Source organism: Moesziomyces antarcticus (assembly GCF_000747765.1).
Source record: "Moesziomyces antarcticus DNA, scaffold: scaffold_v10009, strain JCM 10317, whole genome shotgun sequence".
Taxonomy (NCBI): Eukaryota; Fungi; Basidiomycota; class Ustilaginomycetes; order Ustilaginales; family Ustilaginaceae; genus Moesziomyces; species Moesziomyces antarcticus.
The window spans coordinates 328,975-350,015 of NW_014639001.1; the positions used below are offsets into that span (position 1 = coordinate 328,975).

Below are 21,041 nucleotides of genomic sequence, written 5' to 3' on the forward strand. Positions count from 1 at the left end.
CCGGTTCGCGCCTTGCCGTGGCACAAATGTGCGCAGCATGACCGGTCTTGGCGATCTCGCCGAGACGTTTGGCAGCGCGGCAGGAGAATTTGCGACGCGCAGCGCATGAATCCCTAAATCTCGCCTCCCAAAAATCTCGCCGATGCAAACACAACGTCCATTGTTGATCCCACCTGCTGTACCGCATCCATCATCGTAACTGCCAAGCCACACTTGCACATCCCAGGGGGTGTGCCAGCAGCGGTCGAACTCGCATGCTCACGAGGCGCCTGCATACCCGTCCATACTCGGTCCGACGCTCGGGCATTTGTTCGGACGCCATGGCGCGCCCAGGTTCACTCGAGTCTGATTCGACCACCCACGGCGTAACATGGCTGCGACGTTCCTGAACGCCGTGCCGTCGCCCTTCGCCATGCTGCCATGCGTGTCGGAGTGCGTACCGGCCAACCCGCCGAAACTCGCCCGGGTTTGCGACCGAGTAAGGTCGAGTCCAGGCTCAGTTCACGTCGTGCGGATACAGTAGGCTTGGCCGACATGGAGCTCCGCTTCGCCGCGGCAAACACGGGAGTCTGGGCAAGGTGGCCGTGCGGGTTCCTGGATGAGGCTCAGGTTCAATGGACGCCGTAGGCCACGGCATGCGACGGGCTCGAGATGCCGCGCGTTGTGCCATGGCAACCGGACGTAAGGGAGGCACCCACCACTCGAGAGCTAGATCGTTACTGGGTTGCACAGGCCGACGTGGCAGCTAGCCTTGACGGCACGGACCGGGCTTCTGAGCCTCCTCCGAAGAAAGCGGCCCACTGACCGGGGCGAGAGAAGCGTGGCTCCAGACCACAGGATCCTGTGCAACGCGGACCGCAGAGCCGACATGCATCAAGTGGCATGAATGGCAGGTTGTGAAGCGGCGTTACGCTGGCCTCGACGTATCACGAGCGTGTGCTTGACAAACCAAACCGCGATCGGGCTTGCGGCCCGAAGACACCAACAGCGAGACCTGCCTGCCTTGCCATGCCAGTGGCTGCCACCCAATACTAGTTCGAGCCAATGAGACATCGAGACAGGGTTTCGAGAATTTAGGGTCCTCGTTCCGAATTCGCACTCCGACGTGGCCGCGGCAGGCCAAATTTTCCTCGAGCTGCCGGCCAGCTCTTGGAACCTGAGCCTTGTTTGTGCCACGTCGTATGAAGGTCCAACACCGTTGGACCAGACGCAAGGGGTTGTCGGAGCTGCGTCGAAGCCAGCTCATCCCTAACAACATCCAGTCCCACCCGGGAGATGTGGTGCCGAACGCAAGCCGGTTTGAATGTCTGCTCCTTCTCCGCCGGGCTGAGCGCCAAATTGCCAGGTGTCAAGTCCGACCTGGCCACCAGCCATGCCACCTTACAGTCCGATCGCGACAACGCTCGCAGCGTCGTTGACAAGGAGGTGTAGAGCATGCATACGGCTGTGCGCTCGGTCTGCGGTCGGTGGCCGCTGAAAAGAATGAGAAATGCAGGGCAGGGGATTGGCGCTCTCGGCACAATTCGGGCGGCTCGGTCGAACACGCAGCCAGACTGCCAAGACGCACACGCCTACTGTACAGTACTACGCAGAGTCTGGTCCTTCAACGCGGCGAGCTCGGCGGGGCACGTTTCAACGCTTGGCGGCGAAACGGGGCGAGATGTCACTCTGGCCCGTGAGGCCTCGCATATGTTACCCAGATTCCTGCATGCAGCGCCGTGCACTACGCGGCGGGCAGCACCGGCACCCTTGTCAGCCTTGCTTGCGGAGCACCGCGCTGTGGCAAGGCTCATGGAGAGCCGCTTTGCCCAGCGTAAGCACCGACCTAGACTGGAACCACGGCTTGCTAGCGTGGAGATAGCTGCTGGGGTTCACCGGCGGGCAGCGTCCAAGGTGCCGAGTCGGGCATGCCCGGGGCAAGGGAGCTGAGGGGATATGTCCCGTTGCTCGGCTGTGCGAGGCGAAGGGTCGCTCAGGGTCTAGTGGAATCTCAGTGTGGCAAAAAAATCCTGAGAAGGTGGTGGTGAGCCGGATTCAGTTAGACCCGGCTTATGCCCGAGGGGCCGAGCGGTGGTGGCCGCCACGCTGTTCACGGCGCAGCGGCTCTGTAGCTCGCTCGGCTGCGACGCTTCGGGTGCAGCGTACCGTTATGCAGAGGAACACCTTTTGAGCTGCCAAATGCAGCTGAGACCGGCGACCCGCATGCATGCACCTGCAGCTCTAGCAGTGCCATGCCCAAGTTTGGAAACCAAGGCTCGAGGTTTGCCAGGTCGTTGGACGTACGAGTACCATCCAGCTTGCCGCACCGCGAAGCGTTAGGATTCATGCACGGGCCGACCGGTTTTAGGCAAGTAAAGTCGACTCATCTGCATGCCTGGGCCGGATGAGGTGGCAGCAGTGGCAACCGTCTGAACTGGAGCGACCAGACGTCGAACGAGCCTACACCTGCACGCCAACGGCCATGCGGCAGGCTCGCCAACACGGCAGGAGCTCTTGACCTTGGCGTCCTTGGCGACGCAACCCGAGAGCGACACATCCGTCCCAGCTGTACTGTAGCCGTAACTTATGGCACGAGTCGGCTAAGCACAGCCTGAAAATAAACTCTTCGTGCGCGGATGAGCCAAATTAGGCAGCGGCAGCGCTCGTGCCGCAAGCGAAGCACCAATCACGCCGCACGCCGCACGCCGAACGCCTGCACGCCGCAGCCTCGAGACCCTCGGGTGCTCGAGAACACGCAGCGGCGTCTGCTGCCCCGAGCTCGAGTTGCACTCGACACGCTCGTTACATCCTCGTCCGGTGTCATTCGCGTCCAGAGCGGCGCGCCAACGCCGAGGCACTTTGAGCTTACATGAAGACCACTTTCGATGCTTGGCCCAGGCTTGTCACGCCCGTTCGGTGGAATGCGGTCCGTGCCAACAGGGTTGCAAACACGTTGGCGGCGCCGCAAGTGGCATGTGCGTGACACAGCAGCCTCCGCCTTGGAGCGATCCCGCCGCAGACGGTCTCGGCTGACCCCCTGGTCGATATGGCAAACTTAATCGCGAGCAACGCACCCGGAAGTGGTCTGGACGTCCGACGGAGTGCCACGCCGCCTAGCCATGCTCTGTATGACAGCTTCGGGCACTAGTATGCGGCTCTCACTCGTCCTCGGTTGTTGAGGCGGTAGAGTCCCGCCCCTGCAGACCCGTCGTGCGGAGGGCATCGATTTCCTTGCCGGTAGAACCCTGTTGGTCGGCGACGGGGGGCCTCGTACGACGGCCAGGCTTGGGTTCTGCCAGGCGAGCCATCGCATGAATCCGGGAACTAGGCGGTGAAAGGCAGCGTGCCTCGGTTTAACCTTTTGCGTCTCATCGTCGCACAACTTGTTCGTGCGAGTGGCGCGCACAATGGACCCGGTAGAATGGAAGTTTGGTTGCATATCCCGGCGGAAAGCTTCATGCCACTGGATCATGGCCGCCACCTCGCCACGACCTCCAGTACTCTGAGAGCGAGCCGGCATGACGCGTCTCTATCAGCTGCGTTCATGCCGGGAGCCCGACGGACGCTCACGCATCCATGGTCCGAGCAAGTTGGCCGGTGCGTGGGGTTCGCACGGAGGGCAGCGTGCTGGCAAGAGGCCGGGTGGCAAAGGCGTTGACGGCACAAGCTGCGGGAGACGCGTCAGCGCGGGCCAAACCAGCACGCCGAGGCGAAGCGATGTTTGCAGTTGGCCGAGCGCCACTCTGGAGCGCCGTTTGGCGACCAGCCGGCAGCTCTAAGCGAGCCGGTGCGGTCATTCAGTACCAAGGCCCGGCTGACTGGTACTCGTCGACGGCTCTCTCCGTCGTGCCCCGGTGGATTTCGAGCGCGGTGTCACACCTCGGCTGGCGAATCCACTCCAGCTGGATTTCCGAGCTAGACACGACGGCCTTGGCTGGCAATCCGAGCGGAATGTGCGGTAAGCTAGTGGAGACGTACATAGGAGTCGCGACGTTCTGCCGAGCCGCCCCACCGCTCAGCTTACAGTAGATACCGCGTGCAAGCACATCACTCGCCGCACGCGCTCGTCTGCGCTCGTCACCAATGACCGCTGACCGCTGACCGCAGACAATAGCCTCGGCTTTGCACAGATGGCGATGCATGGGCCTCATCGGCCACTTGGCGCGACCTCTGTCAGGACTCGTGTGTTTTCGAGCGACCGTGCGCGCGGATAAGAGCATCGCATGTTGGTTCAGCCCTGATAAATACGAAGGATAGGCGTTCGCGTTCGCGAAAACAACAGCGTCACCTTTGTTGAGACCCGGGTGGGGGGTCGTTGGGGAAAGTTGACCAACCACCTCGAGACACCATCGTCTTGGGTCGCCCTGGGACGCTGGTGTAGGAGCGGCACGTTTCTTATCGGCACTGTCGCCTCGCCCCGCTTTCGACCCGTCCCAGACGTGACGTCTGGCCAGACGTGACGCTGGCCAGACGTGACGTCTGGCGATCGGAGAGGTCGACTGGCCGACGGCTTTTGGAGATGCACCCCACCACCACCCAGCCAGGCCTACACGGTTTCAGTCTCAGCTGCATAGCTCGTTGTCGCAATCAAGGCTCGGCATATGAGTCGGATAATCGGTAGATCTCGTAGACCGGAAGATGAGGCTGGAGAGCAGGGTGTGAGTCAAGCTGGCCCGTGTGGGACCGTAGTGAAGCGAGCAGCAGCGCTGGCAGTGAGCACGGCCGACGTGGAGAGGCAACGAGCCAGCTTGGCGGTTGTGTGTTTGTATGATGGGCAGATGACGCGGACGGGAGCGCGGGAGAGTGGATGGGCACACGAACGCACAGGCGGCAGCCTGGCTCCAAGCCAGTGTTGCTGATCTGGCACGGCTTCTTGCCCAGAGGCATCGCGAGGCGAAAAAGCTCCGTCGGCCACTTTGCACCTGCGCGGAACCAGCGGAGCTGCACCATTGCACTGCGTTGCCCTCGCTTGGTGGCAGACCAAAGTTTCGCGAGCGCGGCCACGCACGCAGGCAAGCTTCTTTCGCTCAAACCCTGCAGCGCTGCGCAGCTCCCATGGTCTCAGGCTGATCCTGCCGCAGCGTGGCCACATGCGCGGCTTCGACGATTCATTGCAGGCAGAGGGAGAGCAAGCGGGAGAGAGAGAGAGTGTGTGTGTGGAAGAGAGAGATGCGAGTTGGAATTGCAACTCCGCCATTCTGCAGGTCCAAGACCAATTTCGATCAATCGCCAGCGCCAGGGCCCGAGCTTTGACCATGGCCCAGCAGTCGCAGAGCGGCGCATCATTTCGGATGCATGCATCCCACCAGTGCGGCCAATTTCGGTTTAGCTCACACACGCTCTGGTCGGCTGCAAAAGGCACAAAAGATCCCGCTCATGTTGCTGAGGATCGCAGGATTTCTTGTCGCAGCTCCGCTGCTGGCTTTGGTGACGGTCTTGGCTTGCGACGCTGATGGCGGGTCCCTGCTGCTCGCCTTTGGACCTGCCTTGCACCCTGCATTCTCTTTCGTGGTCCAAGCGGCGCAAGCTTTCTTGATGCGCCGCTGCGAAGTGAAAGCGAAGACAATGGCGCGAGTGTCGCGCGGCTCCGTCGAAAGGAGGGGCGCACTGACCTCGACGTTGTTCGTGACCAGCGGGCCTGCGCTCCATTGACACGGATGCGTCTCCAGCGTGACCTCGGATCCAGGCGACAGACACGCAACGAGTCTCAGTGATGCAAGTTGCTCCGGAGCGGACCAGCAGGCGTGGCAAGTAGCAACACAATGGCGAGCGGCCCTCCCTCCGCTACGTCGGGACATTCCCGCCGCCATCTTCATCGACGACAGCGAGAACAATGGGATCGTAGAGCGGCCATCTCGTTCATGCACTTGGGCAGTGATGAAGACCGCTGGCGAGCCCCACCAGTCTCTCTCCCAAATGAACCGAAACTCGGAGCCAAGCGCCAGCGAGAGAGTTGAGCCGGAGCAGAGACGTGCGACGCTCCGCGCTGCAAATTTCGGCTGATTTTCTGCATTCCTGCATGCAAAGTGAAACCAGAATTCGCACTTTCGCGCCGGTCCCAGCTTGATGGGACCCCTTTTGCAAATGCCACGCTAACTTAGCCCTCCGCATAACGCAGGTCGCATTGGCAGGCGAAGCTTCAGTGTCGCCCGACGCCGGCTCAATTTGGGACGAGCAGCATGGCTTCTTGCGCTGAGCACCGTGGAATTCAGGCGAGCCTCGGCTGTGAGCCGTGAGTGGGCTGGTCGGTGGGTGGGGCCCTTCGTCGGTGCGCAATTTCCCGAAGCTTCAATGTTGTGGGCTCTTCCGCCCGACCAATTTCGTTGGCTCAAATGCTCCGCGATGACACGGCTCACGGCACAGCTCCGTCGAATCCGATCCATCGGTCGTGGAGCGCTTTCATTGTGATGGCTTTTGGCTGCGCCTCACCGCTGCCGTGGAGCGCTGTAGGAGATCATTTCGCCCTGCCCACCAACCGCATGAAAGTTGGACTCATAACGCACAATGAGCATTGTTTCGTAAGCTACCGGCAGTGCGGAATGAGAGTGCAATATCTCGTATCCGTGTCCGAGCCCTACACATACGAACCATGTTTTTCGACGTAGTACCGTGCGCAAGCTAGGCAGGAGGAGGAGCTCCGAGCCAAAAGGGCGAGCGGGGTCTGGCAATGTGGGCGAGAGCTCGGGTAGGCATCACTGCGTTGGTGGCGCTGGGGATCTGCGCCTGACCTTTTGGGACCAATTGCCAAGCGGCTTGAGCGCAACCCGGCTCGACGAGCTGCTGCACGCCGCGCCTCGAGGAATCCTCTCGCGGCTTCGGATGCCATCTGCAAACACTGCTCGCCAGGCGAACCGCTCCGCAAGCGAGCCACCAGTAGCCAGTAGCCAGCAACCAGCAGCCAGCAGCCATCAGCCACTTTCAATACTCCGTCACGCTGCGATGCTCGGATGGCCGTGCTGGTCAGTCGACACAAAGGCGAGAGGGAACACACAAAGGGCAAGCCAAGCCAAGCTCAAGCTCCCACGGTCCCCTCGACCTGCTCCATGCTCGGGCGACGAGCCTAAATCCGCGCGCGCGAGCCGGGCGTCTCCATCGGCTTGCGCCAGTGAAGCGCCGCACCAGCTCCGTGTGTTGCCACCGAGCTCAAGCAGTGAGCCAACTCGTTTGGCGGTGGAAGGTTGGCGAGGCCATTCTGCCGGGCCCCTTCGCCAGCGCCAGCCTAAGGAGAGCTCTGTCATCACTCGCATCGGTCCACGAGGCATCCGAGCAGTGTGAATCTTTTCGAGGTGCAGATCAAGCGCATGCGAGCTTGCTCCGGTTTCAATTCTTCCAAATCTGCCAAAAAAAAGTTGGCCTGTCATTGGCGAATGGAGCCGTGACCGAGTTGCGCGTGCATGCACCTCACCCAGGTTCTCTGCGGCTCACAAGCTCGCGCTGCATGGCCGACGTCTCTGAAATCCGCCGCCTCTGCCCAGGTGCCCATGCCGCCCTTACACCCTCGCCAAAGGGCACTTTGGCAGTGATGGCTCGGCTCAGCCGTGGCTTCCCTTCGACCGTGTGCCCCTGGGCTGGGCCGTGAATTGCGCAGCTTTACCTCAGGCGCGCGCGCGCGCTCTCCGTCTCGCTCGCCTTCGACCCTGGGCTGTTTCAGCGCATCTCACACTTGCCTCGAGCTGGGCATTCCGCCGTGTGCGCAATACCGCCATCCTTCTCGCCTCACCTCTGCTGTGATGCCTGTGCCCGCCGCCGTTCTTCCCAGCGGCGTGATTCTTCCAGAGTCCAACGACGCTGTTGCGGCTGCGCTGCGCTGCGCTGCTGTTTCGCTCTGCTGCGCTCTGCTGCGCTCGCTGCACGCCGCCCAACGTACCTCATCTCGCTGCGGCTCGGTCGACCCAGCCAGCCAGCCCACACACCCAATACACCCACCCTCCTACATACGCATAGCACCCACCTCTCTCGTCCGCCTCCCATCCCTATCCCTCCTGCACCTCGCACCTACCCACCTCACTCTACTCTACCTCTACCCTACCCTACTTTCCCAAAGGCACATTGCAGCCCCTGCTCGCAGCCAAACAGCACACGTTGATTGCCACTCTCCGCGCACCTGACCACTCAGCGACCCGCATGCCCCAAAAGCTCCCGTCAAGGAAGCATCTCCATTGATCCATATTATCCCCCCCTCCTTGCCATCCTCTCCAACGACACCCATCCCCACAGCCTCTCCTCCTCTCTACATTCACACTACATCATCTTCGTATTATCACCCTACCCTACCATCGGCCTCTCTCGAATCTGCGCTCCTGCCTGATTCCTGCATTGCCTCAACCCTGCATACCGCACCGACCCACATTGCCACGCAACGTTGTGTGTCGACCCCCATCATCTCTCGCAGCTCCAATCCCGATCTTCAGTGATCTCCGGAGCTAGCACACACCCTCGCCACTCACAACCGTCCGCATAAGCCCTCGCTCTCACCATGCAGGCACCCATCCCCATCGCACAGGCCCCTGGCCGCCTCGACTCATACAGCTTCCAGCGCCCTGGAGGCCTCACACCGCGCGCTTCGTCCAGCTTTGTTGGCAGCGCAAGCTACAGGGAGCCCATGGCCGTCTCCTTTGGCAAGGACGTCTCCGAGTAAGTACCAGTCTCCTCGCCACCGCGCCACAGCTCCACCGCGCTCTCGCGTCACCACATCCGCTCTTTGAAAGAACAAAGTCTGACGTCTGTGACACCTCGACCACACCTTGAACCTCACAGAATTATGGACTACTCGATCTCCAAGTTCGGAACATCGACCGAGTCGGACGTTACCGTCGCGCCTTCGTCGGTGCGTCTCGAGTCTACCTTCTGCCGCAATTTCACCTGCTGCGGCCAGAAGCTCGACGACCTCCATGACCTTCTGCAGCACTACGAGGAATGCCACGTTCGCTTCGAGGACGACGATATGCCTGCCATGATCGCCGACGACGAGGTCGAGTCTTCCGACTCGTCAACCGCCTCGACTTCGCAGCCATCCAGCCCGCGCACCTCCAACGCCGGCTCCACCTCGGCCGCCGCCACCGCCGCCACCGCCACATCCTCTGCCGCTGCCACCGACTCCAATGCCACCACCCCTACCGGTCTCGATGACACGGACAAGGCCTCGGCGTTCGACACTGCGGTCATGCGATCGCCGTCGCTCCCCAAGGGCAAGAAGCGGTCATTCGGCCAGTATGCCAACGCATCGTCGGCCAACCCCAACGGTGCTATCCACCAGTCCTTGAGAAGGGCGCTCATCGACGGCGGTGTCGGTCGCAGGACGCCTGGCTCCCCCAACATTTATGCCCCCAACTCTCCCTTCTCTACACCGGGCAGCTCCATCCCAGGCACCCCTTGCCTCGACTCGGAGAACGACGGCTTCTTCACCAATGGCCTCAACCCTGCAGCCTTCTCGGCGCTTTCGATCCGATCCAGCAACGCCGACGAGCACCACCTCCCCTCGTGCGCTCCGCCAAATCTCTTCTTCCCGGCTTCGGGCACCGCATCCTCGTCGTCGGCGTCGTCGTCGCAGCCACCTGCCAAGCGTGAGAAGACGAGCGCCGTGTCGAACGCTTCCACCATCGCCCTCGAGAACGCGCTTCGCGCCGGCGCCGCCAACGTCGACAAGCCTTACAAGTGCCCGGCGCCCGGATGCGACAAGGCTTACAAGCAGATGAACGGCCTCAAGTACCACCGTCTGCACGGCCACTGCAACCAGAACAACCTGCCCATCACTGCTCAGGCCGCGGCGCAACCGCCGACCATCCACATCACCACCAACTCGACCAAGACCTCGCCGCAGCCCGAGTCGGGCGACGGTGTCAAGGGCGAGGATGGTGCCGCCGGCACGTCGACGGGCTCGCCCACGTCGCCAGGCGGCAGCTCCAACGCGTCTCCCGACCCGGCGAGCCCGGCAACGCAGGCGCCGATTGCGCTGGGCGACCGCCTCTACATTTGCCAGGTTGGTGCCTGTGGCAAGCGCTACAAGAATCTCAACGGCTTGCGTTACCACTACCTGCACTCGGGCTCCCATGGTCTGCTCGGCCTGCAGCTTCTGCAGTCGGGCGGTGGTGCAAGCGCCAAGGTGGACGCCACCGGCCGTGCTCCCGTCTCTACGAGCACGCTGAGCCAGGAGGAGATCGCTGCGGCTGCCCAGGCCGCCCAGCTAGCGCAGGAGCAGATCCAGGCGCAGGCCGCCAAGAACGCTGCCGCCACTGCTGCCGCCGCCGCCGCTGCTTCGGCGGCCGCGGCGGCACGCAAGGAGGAGAGCGAGGCACGTCAGACGCCAACAATCTCGACGCCTCCATCTCAGCTGACGCAGGCGCTGCAGCAGCAGCAGCAACAGCAGCAGTCGTCGTCGCCTACCGGCATGTAAAGGCCGTCTCTCCTTGTCCCCTCACCTGTATTGATACCCCCCCCTTCCTACTACCGACTACACTGTTTTATAATTAGCTCGACGTCCGCGTCGGGCCGGCTCCGCTTGCTTTCCCCCCTCCGGTCCATCTCCCTCCACGGATTGCTACCCTACGCCATGACGGGGCGGCCGTCCGATACGATAATGTATCGGGCGCGCGCCGCGTTCAAGATCCTCAGCATCTTGCCATTGTCGTTGCCTCCCATCCCTGGTCCGCTTTTGCACCGTCCGCATACGCAAGTTTCTTTTGTTACCATTCCCCGTATAATACTGCATTCGTTCCTATCCCACACTGGTCTCTCTCGTCTGAAACAGTCTCATTTGAGCTGGGCAGATGAGTGGGCCATACTTTCGGTGTCGCGTGCTCGGGTCCTGTGGTCTCGAGTGCGTTGTTCGCCGCATGTACAGATACACGTCGTCGTCGTCGATTCATGAATCTTTCCCCACTCAAAAGTTTCGCTGTGCGTGCAGGCGTGCGTGCTTGTGAGAGCGAGTCAGAAGCGATGAGAAGGAGCTTCGTAGCGAGTGATGCGAAGTGGATGTGCGTCGGGTTTGTCTAAGGTGAGTCAGTACTTGAGCCAATCACGGCCTGAACGTGTGGGCGCGAGGTTGGAGCGCGAGGTGCAATCTTATCGCTCGCGCTCTGCAGGCCTGGTTGGCTGTGACTCGAAATTCCAGTCTGTTGGGATGGAGTGGGTGAAATTTAGCCGTGAGCGTTGGGGCCAAGCGTTGGAATAAGAAGAAACGACGCCTTGTGATTTTCCTAGCCTCATCACCACATCTTCTCTTCCTAACATCACACTCACACAACCTGCGACAGTATGACCGGACGACAAGCGGTAAACACCCTTTCGCGCACCGCACTCTCGGGTGGCTCGGCGGTGTGCCGCTTCGCCTCGACGTCGGCAGCCAAGGCGGCACGTACGCCGCCGCATCTCTTGACATTGGCCGAGCTCTCGCCCGCCCAGATTGGCTCGGTGCTCAAGTCGGCAATTGAGTTCAAGCAGGCGTTCCGAAGCACCTCGCTCGCGCTTCCCGCAGCGTCGCGCAAGCAGCTCGGCGCAGGCGAGTCTCCCATCCCGCAGAGCCTGAAGAACAAGTCGGTGGCCATCATCTTTAGCAAGCGCAGCACGCGTACTCGTGTTGCGTCCGAGACGAGTGTCGCATCGCTCGGTGGCTCGGCACTCTTCTTGGCGCCTTCGGATATCCAGCTCGGCGTGAACGAGAGCCTGTACGATACCGCCAAGGTGGTCAGCTCGATGGTGGATGGTATCATGGCGCGTGTGGCGGGTCACGACGAGGTGGAGCTGCTGGCAAAGCACTCGACGGTGCCGGTGATCAATGCGCTCTCGGCGCGCTACCACCCGACGCAGATCCTCGCAGACCTGCAGGCGATGCTCGAGGTGTATGCGCCTTCGGCCACGCCCGGCGACCTCACCGGCCTCGCGGGCCTCAAGGTGGCTTGGGTGGGCGACAGCAACAACATCCTCAACGACATGCTTGTGGCCTATCCGCGTCTGGGCATCAACCTCTCGGTGGCCACGCCCAAGGGCGCCGCGTACCAGCGCGACGAGCTCGTGTGGGGTACAATGCAGGACGGCCTCTCGGCACTCAGCAAGTCGGGCTCGTCGCCTGTTGCGCTGGGCCAGGTCAACTGGACCAACGACCCGGCCGAGGCGGTGCGCGATGCCGACATCATCGTCACGGACACGTGGATCAGCATGGGCGACGAGGCGCAGAAGGATCAGCGGCTGCGCGACTTCAAGGGCTTCCAGGTGACCGAGGCCATGGCCAAGGCGGGCGGCGCCAAGCCCGACTGGAAGTTCATGCACTGCCTGCCGCGCAAGGGCGACGAGGTGGACGACGAGGTGTTCTACTCGGACCGCTCCATCGTCTTCCCCGAGGCCGAGAACCGAAAGTGGACCATCATGAGCTTGTTTGACCGCATGTACGGCCGGTGGGAGCTGTAGGCAGCCAGTCAATCCATTTGCATTTTCATCATACAGGCTGTCTGTGAGTTTGATGGTCGGTCTGCTTGAGAAGAGCTGACGAGGAAGTGGAGAGGGAGAGTCGTGGGATGCGGCGTCGGAATTTTGCCGAACGATTCGGCGTGTTCCCGACGGGCGCATGCTCTGCAACTTTGCGCTCGAGCTCGTTGTGACTCCTGTGCGGGGCGTTCTCAGCATAGACCACGGCATCGACAGTTTGCCTGCGAGGTCGTGGTGGAAGAGTGCTGTTCGAGTGTTGGTTGATGAGGTGAGTGACATGTGTGGGGGATTTGGTCGGCGACAATTGCAGCGCGCCCTCACCACCGACAAGTGCATGTCCGTGCGCAATATAAGGCGCGTCCGTTGCCGGCTCACCCCGCATCTTCTGTATCCATTACATTCACTCGAATTCACTCAAGATGGACTATACATCGCTGCTGTCTGATACGGCGCGCAACCGGATGCCTTCGGCGATCCGCTCGCTGTTCCCCGCCGAGCTCATCCCGGGCATGGTGTCGCTGCTGTCGGGCAAGCCGAATTCGGACACGTTCCCCTTCCAGCGCATCGTGCTTGAGCTCAAGCCGGCGCAGCCCGACGCAGCACCGGAGCAGATTGCGATCGAGGGTGGCGACTTGGATGTCGCGCTGCAGTACTCGGCCACGAGCGGAATCCCCAAGCTCGTCGAGTGGATCCAGACGTTCCAGAGCAAGATCCATGCCCGGCCGCTGGTGGCCAACGAACAGGGCGCCGGTAAAGTGTGGAGGTGCTCGTTCGGCAATGGAAGCCAGGATCTCCTCACAAAGACGTTCGAGGCGCTCGTCAATCCGGGTGACTCGGTGGTCTTAGAAAGCCCTGCTTACTCGTAAGTTCTCCTACCAACTCGCAAAGTACACGAGATAGTCGGCTGATGGTGTTGGATGTGCAGGGGGATTTTGCCGAGCCTGGTGGCGCACAAGGCACGCATGTTTGAAGCAGCCACCGACTCGGAAGGTGTTGAGCCGCATGCTCTTGATGAGCTGCTTTCCAACTGGACCACTGCCCCCGCCACACAAGGCGCTCCCTTTCCCAAGTTCCTCTACACGACCCCGACAGGTGCGAATCCATCTGGCACAAGCGCTTCGGACGAGCGCAAGCGTGCCGTACTCGCCGTCATCCGCAAACACAACCTGCTGCTGCTCGAAGACGATCCGTACTACTTTCTCAGCTTTGCCGGACTGAGTGCGGATGCCGACCCCGTCACGCGGGCGAGGGGAAAAAGCTACTTTCGGCTCGAACTCGAAGACGGTAACAATGTCGGAAGGGTGTTGCGCTTCGACAGCTTTAGCAAGATCCTCAGTGCCGGTCTGAGGCTGGGCTTCATCACGGGCCCGAGGGAGCTGTTGGATGCGATTGATCTCGATACGAGCAGTCGCAATCTGCAGACGTCGGGAACGAGTCAGGCCATCGCATATGCACTGCTTAGCAGGTGGGGCATGGACGGATTCTTGCACCATGCCGACTCGGTCGCGCGCTTCTACCAGGTATGCGATCTCCCTTTCATCCTACCGTCCACCTCTACATTCACTGACCAAGTCTCATCTTTCGCTGGGAATAGGACCGACTGGAACGATTCGAGGCATCGGCAGACAGCATCCTGCGGGCGTCGCCCTCGGTCGCCGACTGGGTGCGTCCGACGGCAGGCATGTTCCTCTGGATCCGTCTCAAGCTTCCCCCCTCTGGCGAAGGCGCTGCCGACGGCGACTCGTACGATCTGGTCAGCAACAAGGCCAAGGCTGCCGGCGTGCTCGCGCTGCCAGGCATCGCATTCAAGCCGCCCACCGACACGCGCACGCCCAGCGCGTATGTGCGCACGAGCTTCAGCCAGGTCCCCCTCGACCAGATCGACACCGCCTTCCAGCGTCTGCGCAGCGTGGTCGAACAGGCATGGCGCGACGCCGGCCTCGCCATCCCTGCTTAGGCCAAAAACTCGAAACATGCTGCCAAAGAGAATAGCGTCATATACACATAGTTGCGTGTGCTGGTTCCATACATGAGCATGTGGCGCGAGAGCGAGATCAACCGCGCGACAGACGGTAGTCGCTCTCGACCGAGGTGGCGAGCTGCGCGAGCTCCTGTTGCACCGACGAGAGCAGCTCGGCCGCAGCAGCGTGGTACTCGGCTTGACTGCAGGATTCAAAGGAAGGTCAAGAAAAATGTCAGTGAGAAGCGCTGTGTGAAGATGCCATGTGGGACCGGGTACGTACGCCTTGACAAAAGCGCTGAGGCTCTTGATGGGCTCTGGGTTTTCGAGCACCTGCTTCATGAGGCTGATGGCCTCCTCGGTGGAGGCGACGAGCTTGTCCTCGGCCTGCTCGACGTCGTTGCGGTACTGCTCGAGCTTTGCGGAGGCGCCGGCGTTTTCGGCGGTCTTGAGCGACTGCTTCCAGCTGTCGAGGTGGAGGCGTGCGTCGGTGACGTTCTGGCGCGCCTTCATGGCGAGCGCGATCTGGGCGCCAAACGAGTTGAAAGGCACGTTGAAGCCCTGCGTGATCTGGTCGTCCTGTGTCAAGCGCGCGTTGCCCAGACGGTCCTCTGCGATGGCAAACTTCTGGAGCGCTTCGCCGAGCTTCGAGTCGTCCTTGACGGGCGCGTCCGAGCCGGGCGCCTGCGCCGTCTCAAGGTTGGGCAGGCCGGACAGGTTGGAGGCGTCGGCGCCGAGCTGGAGCGCACCGCTGGCGGCAGCGCGCGAGAGGGCGTGGTGGAGCGTCTTGTTGACCTTCTGCGGGCGCGCGGTGGGCGAGACCTTGGGCAGGTTGGTGCCGCGCGTGGCACTGGCAGCCCACGAGGTGACGCTGTGTCCGACGCTGGCAGAGAGCTGGGTGATGCTCTCCTGGAGCTGAGTCTGTCGATGCGAGAGTCAGAGGGATGTTATCAGCAGACATTCCAGGCGTTGCTGCATGTACGGGCAGGGTAGCGATACTCACTGGGTAGTCGTAGCTCTCGGTCTCGTAGACCTTGGCGACCTTCATGAGGCCGGTGTGGGCGGCCTTGAGCGCATCGACGCGGCGTTCGAGGTCCTTGTACTCCTGGGGCAGCTCGGTGATGTCCTCCTGGTCGACGGCGCCGAAGCGCTCGCGAGCCTGCTGGTTGAGGTTGCCGAAGGTCTTGCCGATGTTTTGGAACTGAGGTCCGACATTGCTGGTGAACTTCTTCCACTGGTCCATCTTGATTTGTGTCGCTTGTTTTAAGCTGAGGAAGGTGATAAGGGTGTGATGGTGGTGGTGCAAATGGGATGGGCGGAAGCGAGAGCGGTCGAGAATGAAATCTGCCGGGCTGAACGGCAGGTGTTGCTTTCAGCCTCCATCTACGCTAATTTCACTGCTGTCGGCGGTGTGCTGCTGCTGGCTGTGCCAAATCGGGATTGAGACGTGCCGGGTGTGATGCGCTGTGCTGTGCAGACGCTGTGCAGTGCGTTCGCGTTCCACTCTCCCAACGCGCACCGCACCGCACCGCACCCTCTTTCCAATTGCCCCTCTTGGCTCGGGCGAATGCACAGGCCAGCTGCAGTTGTTCGCAAATTGAACCCGTGTTAGAGTGTTTGAGGACCCCACTTTTGCTGCGCACGCGAGGGTCCGCAGCTGAGCTTTATCCAACACCATCAGACCGCCACTCCTCTTGCCAACTCACAGCAGCATAGCACCAGCTGCAACCTCGTAGCCATGGCTTCAGGAGATCGCATGCTTCATGTGTACTACGACGACGGCGTGGTCACCTTTCCAGCATACGTCTCGCTGCCACCATCGGCTCGGCCTGACTTGCAAGCGCTCCTGGCCGCCCATCAAGCGCCGTCGGTCAAATGCATCACTCTATCTGCCAGGATCAAATCGCCTCGATCGCATGCATGGGGAGGCGCGCCCAAGTACAAGCAGCAAATCGCACTGAGGTGGGGCATCTCGATCGACCGTATTCGTGCGCTCAGCATCTCTATTGGCAATCAAAATGTCCTCGTCGAGGACCACGACGACTGGCACGACTGGGCCCGCGCCCATTTCGCCTGGCTAGGCAGGCCAAACGCTCTCCGGCAGGATCCTGGCACTCCCAACGCAATGGATTCGGTCCACATTAAGGTTCTGATCGACACGCCAGCGCAAGAGCAACTGTCGACGCCCGGGCCCTCGCAATCGGTCACTTGGGCGTCGTCAACTCCCACTTCCTCCACTAGCGCTTCACCGCCTAGCGCTCAGCATTGCGACGCTGCTAACCATCCCGCAACATTCTCTGAGCATGCAGCCGAGCCACCTCTTATGCGTTCGACGACGCCTACTCCATCGTCGTCGGCGCCCGCAGCACCGTGTCCACAGACAAACAATGCCAGCACGACAGCACCGCAGCAACAGACTTTCAATGCCGCTTCGGCATCGGCTTCCGCGTTGGCGAACGACATCGCCGGTTCCGTCCTCCAAGCGCTCCAGCCTGTCTCGCGCGATCTGCCCGTCGTCTCGTCCAGCCTCATCCTGTCAGCCATCCCGCAGGCACTCCACTCGATCCACAGCGTCAGTGGTGGCATCTCTCCTGGACAGGGCACGCGTTCTGCGCACGCATTCTCGGCTCCGTCCCCGGCAGCCACCTCCAGCTCTACCGAGAATCACGCGTTCGCCGCTCCTCAAGCGTCGGCACAGCCTGTTGATACTCCTTTGCAGGCGGAGGATGCAACGAGCGCCAGCACCCTAGCGCAGCAGAGACAGTCGCTGATCGAAGGCATGTTGGACGAGCTTGCTCGTGTACGTGCACAGCCAGCACCTTCCGTAGCCCCGCAAGCGACGCCCTCACCCTCCGATGTTGTGCAAGAGCCTGCAGCCGAGTCCGCGATAAGTGCCGAGCTCGGGCACGCATTTGCCGAGATGCTGTCGCAGCCCGATGCCGGCGTCCTCGCTCAACCTGAGCATCAGGCGACAGACGATGACGAGACGTTCTCGATCGTATCCACACCTGCCTCGGGGGGTAATGCGGCACGTTCACGTTCACGTTCTCGCTCGCGCTCACGCTCTCCGCGCCTCGGCACCTCGGGGGTGATGTTGACACTTCTCACGCTGTTCACATTCCTAATTGGTCTGGTTGTGCCTGTATCAGGTAACGCTTTGAACCCGCACCTACTTGGACGCGATACCCCGGCGGTTGTAGGCCGACAGACGCGCCAGCTTCATCTGTGCAAGTGCACATGTTTCCAGACCAACTCTACGCTGGTGCCCCTCTATGCTCCTGCTGACCCCTCCAAGCCTTGCGGCACCTGCACGCGCCAATTCTGCCTCGACCAGAGTCTGGATATCTGCAAGGGCGCAAAGCTCGAGCATACCGACCACGATGTGGGGACAGGCTTCGAGGGGGATGTGTGGGCAAAGTGCTTCGAGAGAGACAGCTACAAAGACCAGTCGATCATCACACTGTATTTGCTCGTGCTTGTTGCGCTCGTGGCGTTTGCAGCTCTAAGGACCAGGATGGAGGGGTGGTATCAGGATTACCAGAGACTGGGTCCGCAGGGTATTTATGATGCCGTACGTCAGTCGCCATGGCGAACATCCGCACGTTGATTCCCTCACTGTCACCCAATTCCTAGCTCTCGCATCGCATTCACATTCAATTTCACATCTGCACTCGTCGAACATGCTCAGCGTGGGATCACTTTGAAAAACGCAACTCTATTTCGCTTGCTGCCATACAAGGCTGTCTATGTTCAAGTCGCAACGAATGCCGCGCTCATTTAGGTCCAGCAAGAAGCTTGTCGATCTCGCTGTCGTAGCCGCCGATCATCTCGAGCACGGCATGCACCCTGTGGAACCACTGGTTCTCGACCAGGTACCCAGCGATGCCCTCCGGCAAACGCGCCTTGCGATGGCACGACTGCGCATGCTTCCACCAGTAGATCTCGGCGACCTTGAGGTCGGTCAATTTGGGACCCTGCATGTCGATCCACCGATTGCAGCCGTGGCAGTGGCCCTGGATCAGCTGCTTGCGCTCCTTGGGCTTGGCATGCGGCTGTGACCGCACCCGGAACTTGGCAGGCGGCGTAAACGGCAACCCCGTCAGCGCAGACACGCCGTGAAAGTTCTGCAGATGATAGTTGTAGGCTGAACAAACCAGACATCAATAGCGCCGTCAGCGGAGTGTTGGATAGCCATGGTGACAGTCCAAGACGGCTTACCTGAAAACTTGGTTTTGAAGAACTGCACCTTGCCTTCCTCGTAGCTATCGTCCACACATAAGAGTCAGCCTTCATCCGGCGCTCACTCGTAGAGCCTAGTACTAACCATACTGGGCACATGCCGACCTTGTCCACCCCCACGCCTTTGACGAAGCGAGGCGTGTACAGATCCAAGATCGATCGTGGCTTGTTGAAAGCGCCATGCACGCTCTGCGCTCGATCGACCGTCTCGCGCAGTTCGTCGCCGTAGCTACCGACCAAGAACCCAGAGAAACCATTAGCCAGAAAGGTCATTGAGGCTTCATCGTCACCGCGGAATGGAACTTACTCGGCATCTCCAAGACCTCGCACGAGCATCTCTAACACCTCGGGACTGACGGAAGAGGGGACAAAATACCGCTGGTACAGCAGAGGAAATCCCGAGTGAATCTCCCAGCCTGCAGGGAATACTCGCTGACCCTTGTCCACAAGCGTTGCCGGCTTGACATCCTCGGTCTCTTCCAGGTCGGCGAACACCATCTCTGGCACCTCGTCCGCTTCCGACTTGTGTGCCAGACCTGCTGACTCTCCCGTAGCAAGATCGTTATCGGCAGCGACTTCAATCGAGGGCTCTGGAGCGGCTGCTTCAGACCAGTTCCAGGCGTCTTGAGAGGGCTCGTCGAAGAACTCAGCGCGCCTGTCTCTAGGAGGCGTGAGCAGAGCTGCCAGACTGCGTCGCGGTACTTCGTCCTTCTTTCGCAGCTTGTACTTTCCCGAGGGCGTCGATGGCGACGAAACACCGCTTGCGCCGGACCCAGGCCCATCCGACCCAATCGCAGGCGACTGTCGTTCGCTGATGTCCGCGACCCGAGTGTTAGCTGCAGGCTTGGAGGACGAAGCGCTCGTACGGCTTCTTGCGGCTTTACTCTTCGCCGGTGCCGAGTAGAGACTCGCCTTGTTCGAGGCGCAGTAGTCCGTCAGCCTCTTGGGGCTGCTTCTTCTCCGCTTCCTCTTCGACGATCGTTTCGCGCCGCTGGTGGTGGCAGCTAGAGGCTGAAGTCCAGCGGACGCGTATCTCGAGGATTGGTCAGCGATGTCCGCCTCACGAGGCAAGTCGAGCTCGATCGGTATGTCGCCGTGCATCGCCGTCCTTTTAGGCGTCGCTCCACCCAGAGCGGAACAGTTTTCGGTAAAAGGAAACGATGCTTCACCAGGAGCAAAAGTTGTCGCCGTGGATCCGCTCGTGTCGCCCGATTCGGTCGACCAGAACGAGAGCTCTGCGTTGTAGCTCTCGTCAGGCTCGCCTTCTGCGTCTTCATCGCATGAGGAATATCGGTTGTCAGCCAAGGCCGAAGCAAGGTTCTGTGTCCCGCAGAGGATGTTCTGTCCAAAGGTAGCCACGGGCTGCGAGCCGAGAGCCTTGGCGGGATCGATGTAGTTGTACGGAGCGACGCACTCGGAAGTGGCCTTGAGGTCGGTGGAACGGAATGCCTGAGAAAGAACCGGACCGTTGCAGGCTGCGTCGGCGACGTGATCTTGGGAGAAGTGCGGGAAGCTGGTGTCGAAGCTGGTCCCACTCATTTGCGGAGCTTCGCTTCACAAGGAGGAGTTGCGACAAACGAGCAAGCTGGTCGAGGATCTTCTGATGAGAATTGAAGCAGCGGCAAGATGGTCAAAGTAGCAACGTCTGGAGCAAGTCGTCAGAGAAGAGAGCAAAGCTTTGAAGGGTGATGGTGTATGAGATGTTGAGCAAGCAGTGGACGGCACCCGACTTTGGTAGATGGGCGAGCTCGAGCGATTGTATTTGTACTGCGAGCAGATCCAGTCGACGTTCCCGATATAGCCCAGCGCCAGACTGCACGAGCACACAGATCTCGCAACGCAGGCCAGCGTGCACAAGTCGCACGAAGTTGCACGAGCCAGCTCGTGTCTGTGCTGCCGTCAACTGCGTGCAGCCAAGCTGTCGTGCTTGGTGCGCCTCAGGAAGAAGCTCGCATGCGGGCCACCTGCAGATCACCCGCTTGAGGCTCTGCGAATCTGCACCTGCTGCACTGCTTCCGTGGCAACAAAGACGGGCAGGCAAACACTGCTATCAGCAAGTTCGGCATCCCAGTCCAAGGTCGACAGGCATACAGTCGGAGCGTGATGGCCGGTGGAACGCCGCACCGCAGCTGGCGTGCGACAGGGGAATCGAGCAGGTCTGCCCCCTAGACGCGGGGGCAAGCGAAGGTCGCATAGTCCGACTCGAAGGCGCGCCAACCATGAGCTCACTCGCCCATCTAGCCGCCCTTGGCGTGATCAGAGGTCTGCGTCGTGCACCTCTTTTGCTCGATAAGGCCTTGATTCTAGAATCTCTCGCCTAGCTCGTACCGAATGGCTTTGATCTACACACAACAGATGACGTAGAAGGTGTGAACGAAGGCTTGAACGTTGGTCGAGCAAGACTCGAGCGAAGGAACGACGAGTGCGGCACTTGCGCAGGCGT

The 21,041-nt window shown here is 60.9% G+C and overlaps 5 protein-coding genes across 5 annotated transcripts, besides 15 other annotated features; 3 read left to right on the forward strand and 2 right to left on the reverse strand.

The window, feature by feature from the left end:
• Positions 1-277: 277 nt before the first annotated feature.
• Positions 278-385: a sequence feature (In-frame stop codon was detected at splice-junction site;~hypothetical protein).
• Positions 386-440: 55 nt separating this feature from the next.
• Positions 441-594: a sequence feature (In-frame stop codon was detected at splice-junction site;~hypothetical protein).
• Positions 595-765: 171 nt separating this feature from the next.
• Positions 766-841: a sequence feature (In-frame stop codon was detected at splice-junction site;~hypothetical protein).
• Positions 842-949: 108 nt separating this feature from the next.
• Positions 950-1,031: a sequence feature (In-frame stop codon was detected at splice-junction site;~hypothetical protein).
• Positions 1,032-1,196: 165 nt separating this feature from the next.
• Positions 1,197-1,473: a sequence feature (In-frame stop codon was detected at splice-junction site;~hypothetical protein).
• Positions 1,474-1,575: 102 nt separating this feature from the next.
• Positions 1,576-1,777: a sequence feature (In-frame stop codon was detected at splice-junction site;~hypothetical protein).
• Positions 1,778-2,145: 368 nt separating this feature from the next.
• Positions 2,146-2,220: a sequence feature (In-frame stop codon was detected at splice-junction site;~hypothetical protein).
• A 118-nt stretch (positions 2,221-2,338) lies between these two features.
• Positions 2,339-2,550: a sequence feature (In-frame stop codon was detected at splice-junction site;~hypothetical protein).
• Positions 2,551-2,848: 298 nt separating this feature from the next.
• Positions 2,849-3,016: a sequence feature (In-frame stop codon was detected at splice-junction site;~hypothetical protein).
• Positions 3,017-3,141: 125 nt separating this feature from the next.
• Positions 3,142-3,303: a sequence feature (In-frame stop codon was detected at splice-junction site;~hypothetical protein).
• Positions 3,304-3,593: 290 nt separating this feature from the next.
• Positions 3,594-3,722: a sequence feature (In-frame stop codon was detected at splice-junction site;~hypothetical protein).
• Positions 3,723-3,783: 61 nt separating this feature from the next.
• Positions 3,784-4,525: a sequence feature (In-frame stop codon was detected at splice-junction site;~hypothetical protein).
• Positions 4,526-5,317: 792 nt separating this feature from the next.
• Positions 5,318-5,994: a sequence feature (In-frame stop codon was detected at splice-junction site;~hypothetical protein).
• Positions 5,995-6,408: 414 nt separating this feature from the next.
• Positions 6,409-6,502: a sequence feature (In-frame stop codon was detected at splice-junction site;~hypothetical protein).
• Positions 6,503-6,563: 61 nt separating this feature from the next.
• Positions 6,564-6,570: a sequence feature (In-frame stop codon was detected at splice-junction site;~hypothetical protein).
• A 1,885-nt stretch (positions 6,571-8,455) lies between these two features.
• Positions 8,456-10,372, forward strand: PAN0_009c3784 (uncharacterized protein; the record flags this gene model as incomplete). The annotated part of the gene is made up of 2 exons (XM_014800743.1): positions 8,456-8,613; positions 8,737-10,372. 2 exons carry the CDS (start codon positions 8,456-8,458, stop codon positions 10,370-10,372), a joined length of 1,794 nt encoding a protein of 597 aa, XP_014656229.1.
• An 860-nt stretch (positions 10,373-11,232) lies between these two features.
• On the forward strand, positions 11,233-14,356 carry PAN0_009c3785 (ornithine carbamoyltransferase; the record flags this gene model as incomplete). Its single annotated transcript, XM_014800744.1, has 5 exons — positions 11,233-12,377; positions 12,595-12,667; positions 12,819-13,261; positions 13,325-13,919; positions 13,994-14,356. 5 exons carry the CDS (start codon positions 11,233-11,235, stop codon positions 14,354-14,356), a joined length of 2,619 nt encoding a protein of 872 aa, XP_014656230.1.
• A 97-nt stretch (positions 14,357-14,453) lies between these two features.
• Positions 14,454-15,602, reverse strand: PAN0_009d3786 (cytoplasmic protein; the record flags this gene model as incomplete). The annotated part of the gene is made up of 3 exons (XM_014800745.1): positions 14,454-14,562; positions 14,643-15,280; positions 15,363-15,602. 3 exons carry the CDS (start codon positions 15,600-15,602, stop codon positions 14,454-14,456), a joined length of 987 nt encoding a protein of 328 aa, XP_014656231.1.
• Positions 15,603-16,097: 495 nt separating this feature from the next.
• Positions 16,098-17,966, forward strand: PAN0_009c3787 (uncharacterized protein; the record flags this gene model as incomplete). Its single annotated transcript, XM_014800746.1, has 1 exon — positions 16,098-17,966. The coding sequence occupies one exon, from the start codon at positions 16,098-16,100 to the stop codon at positions 17,964-17,966; it is 1,869 nt and encodes a 622-aa protein (XP_014656232.1).
• A 166-nt stretch (positions 17,967-18,132) lies between these two features.
• On the reverse strand, positions 18,133-20,137 carry PAN0_009d3788 (uncharacterized protein; the record flags this gene model as incomplete). Its single annotated transcript, XM_014800747.1, has 4 exons — positions 18,133-18,503; positions 18,578-18,621; positions 18,684-18,827; positions 18,906-20,137. 4 exons carry the CDS (start codon positions 20,135-20,137, stop codon positions 18,133-18,135), a joined length of 1,791 nt encoding a protein of 596 aa, XP_014656233.1.
• Between the last annotated feature and the right edge of the window lie 904 nt (positions 20,138-21,041).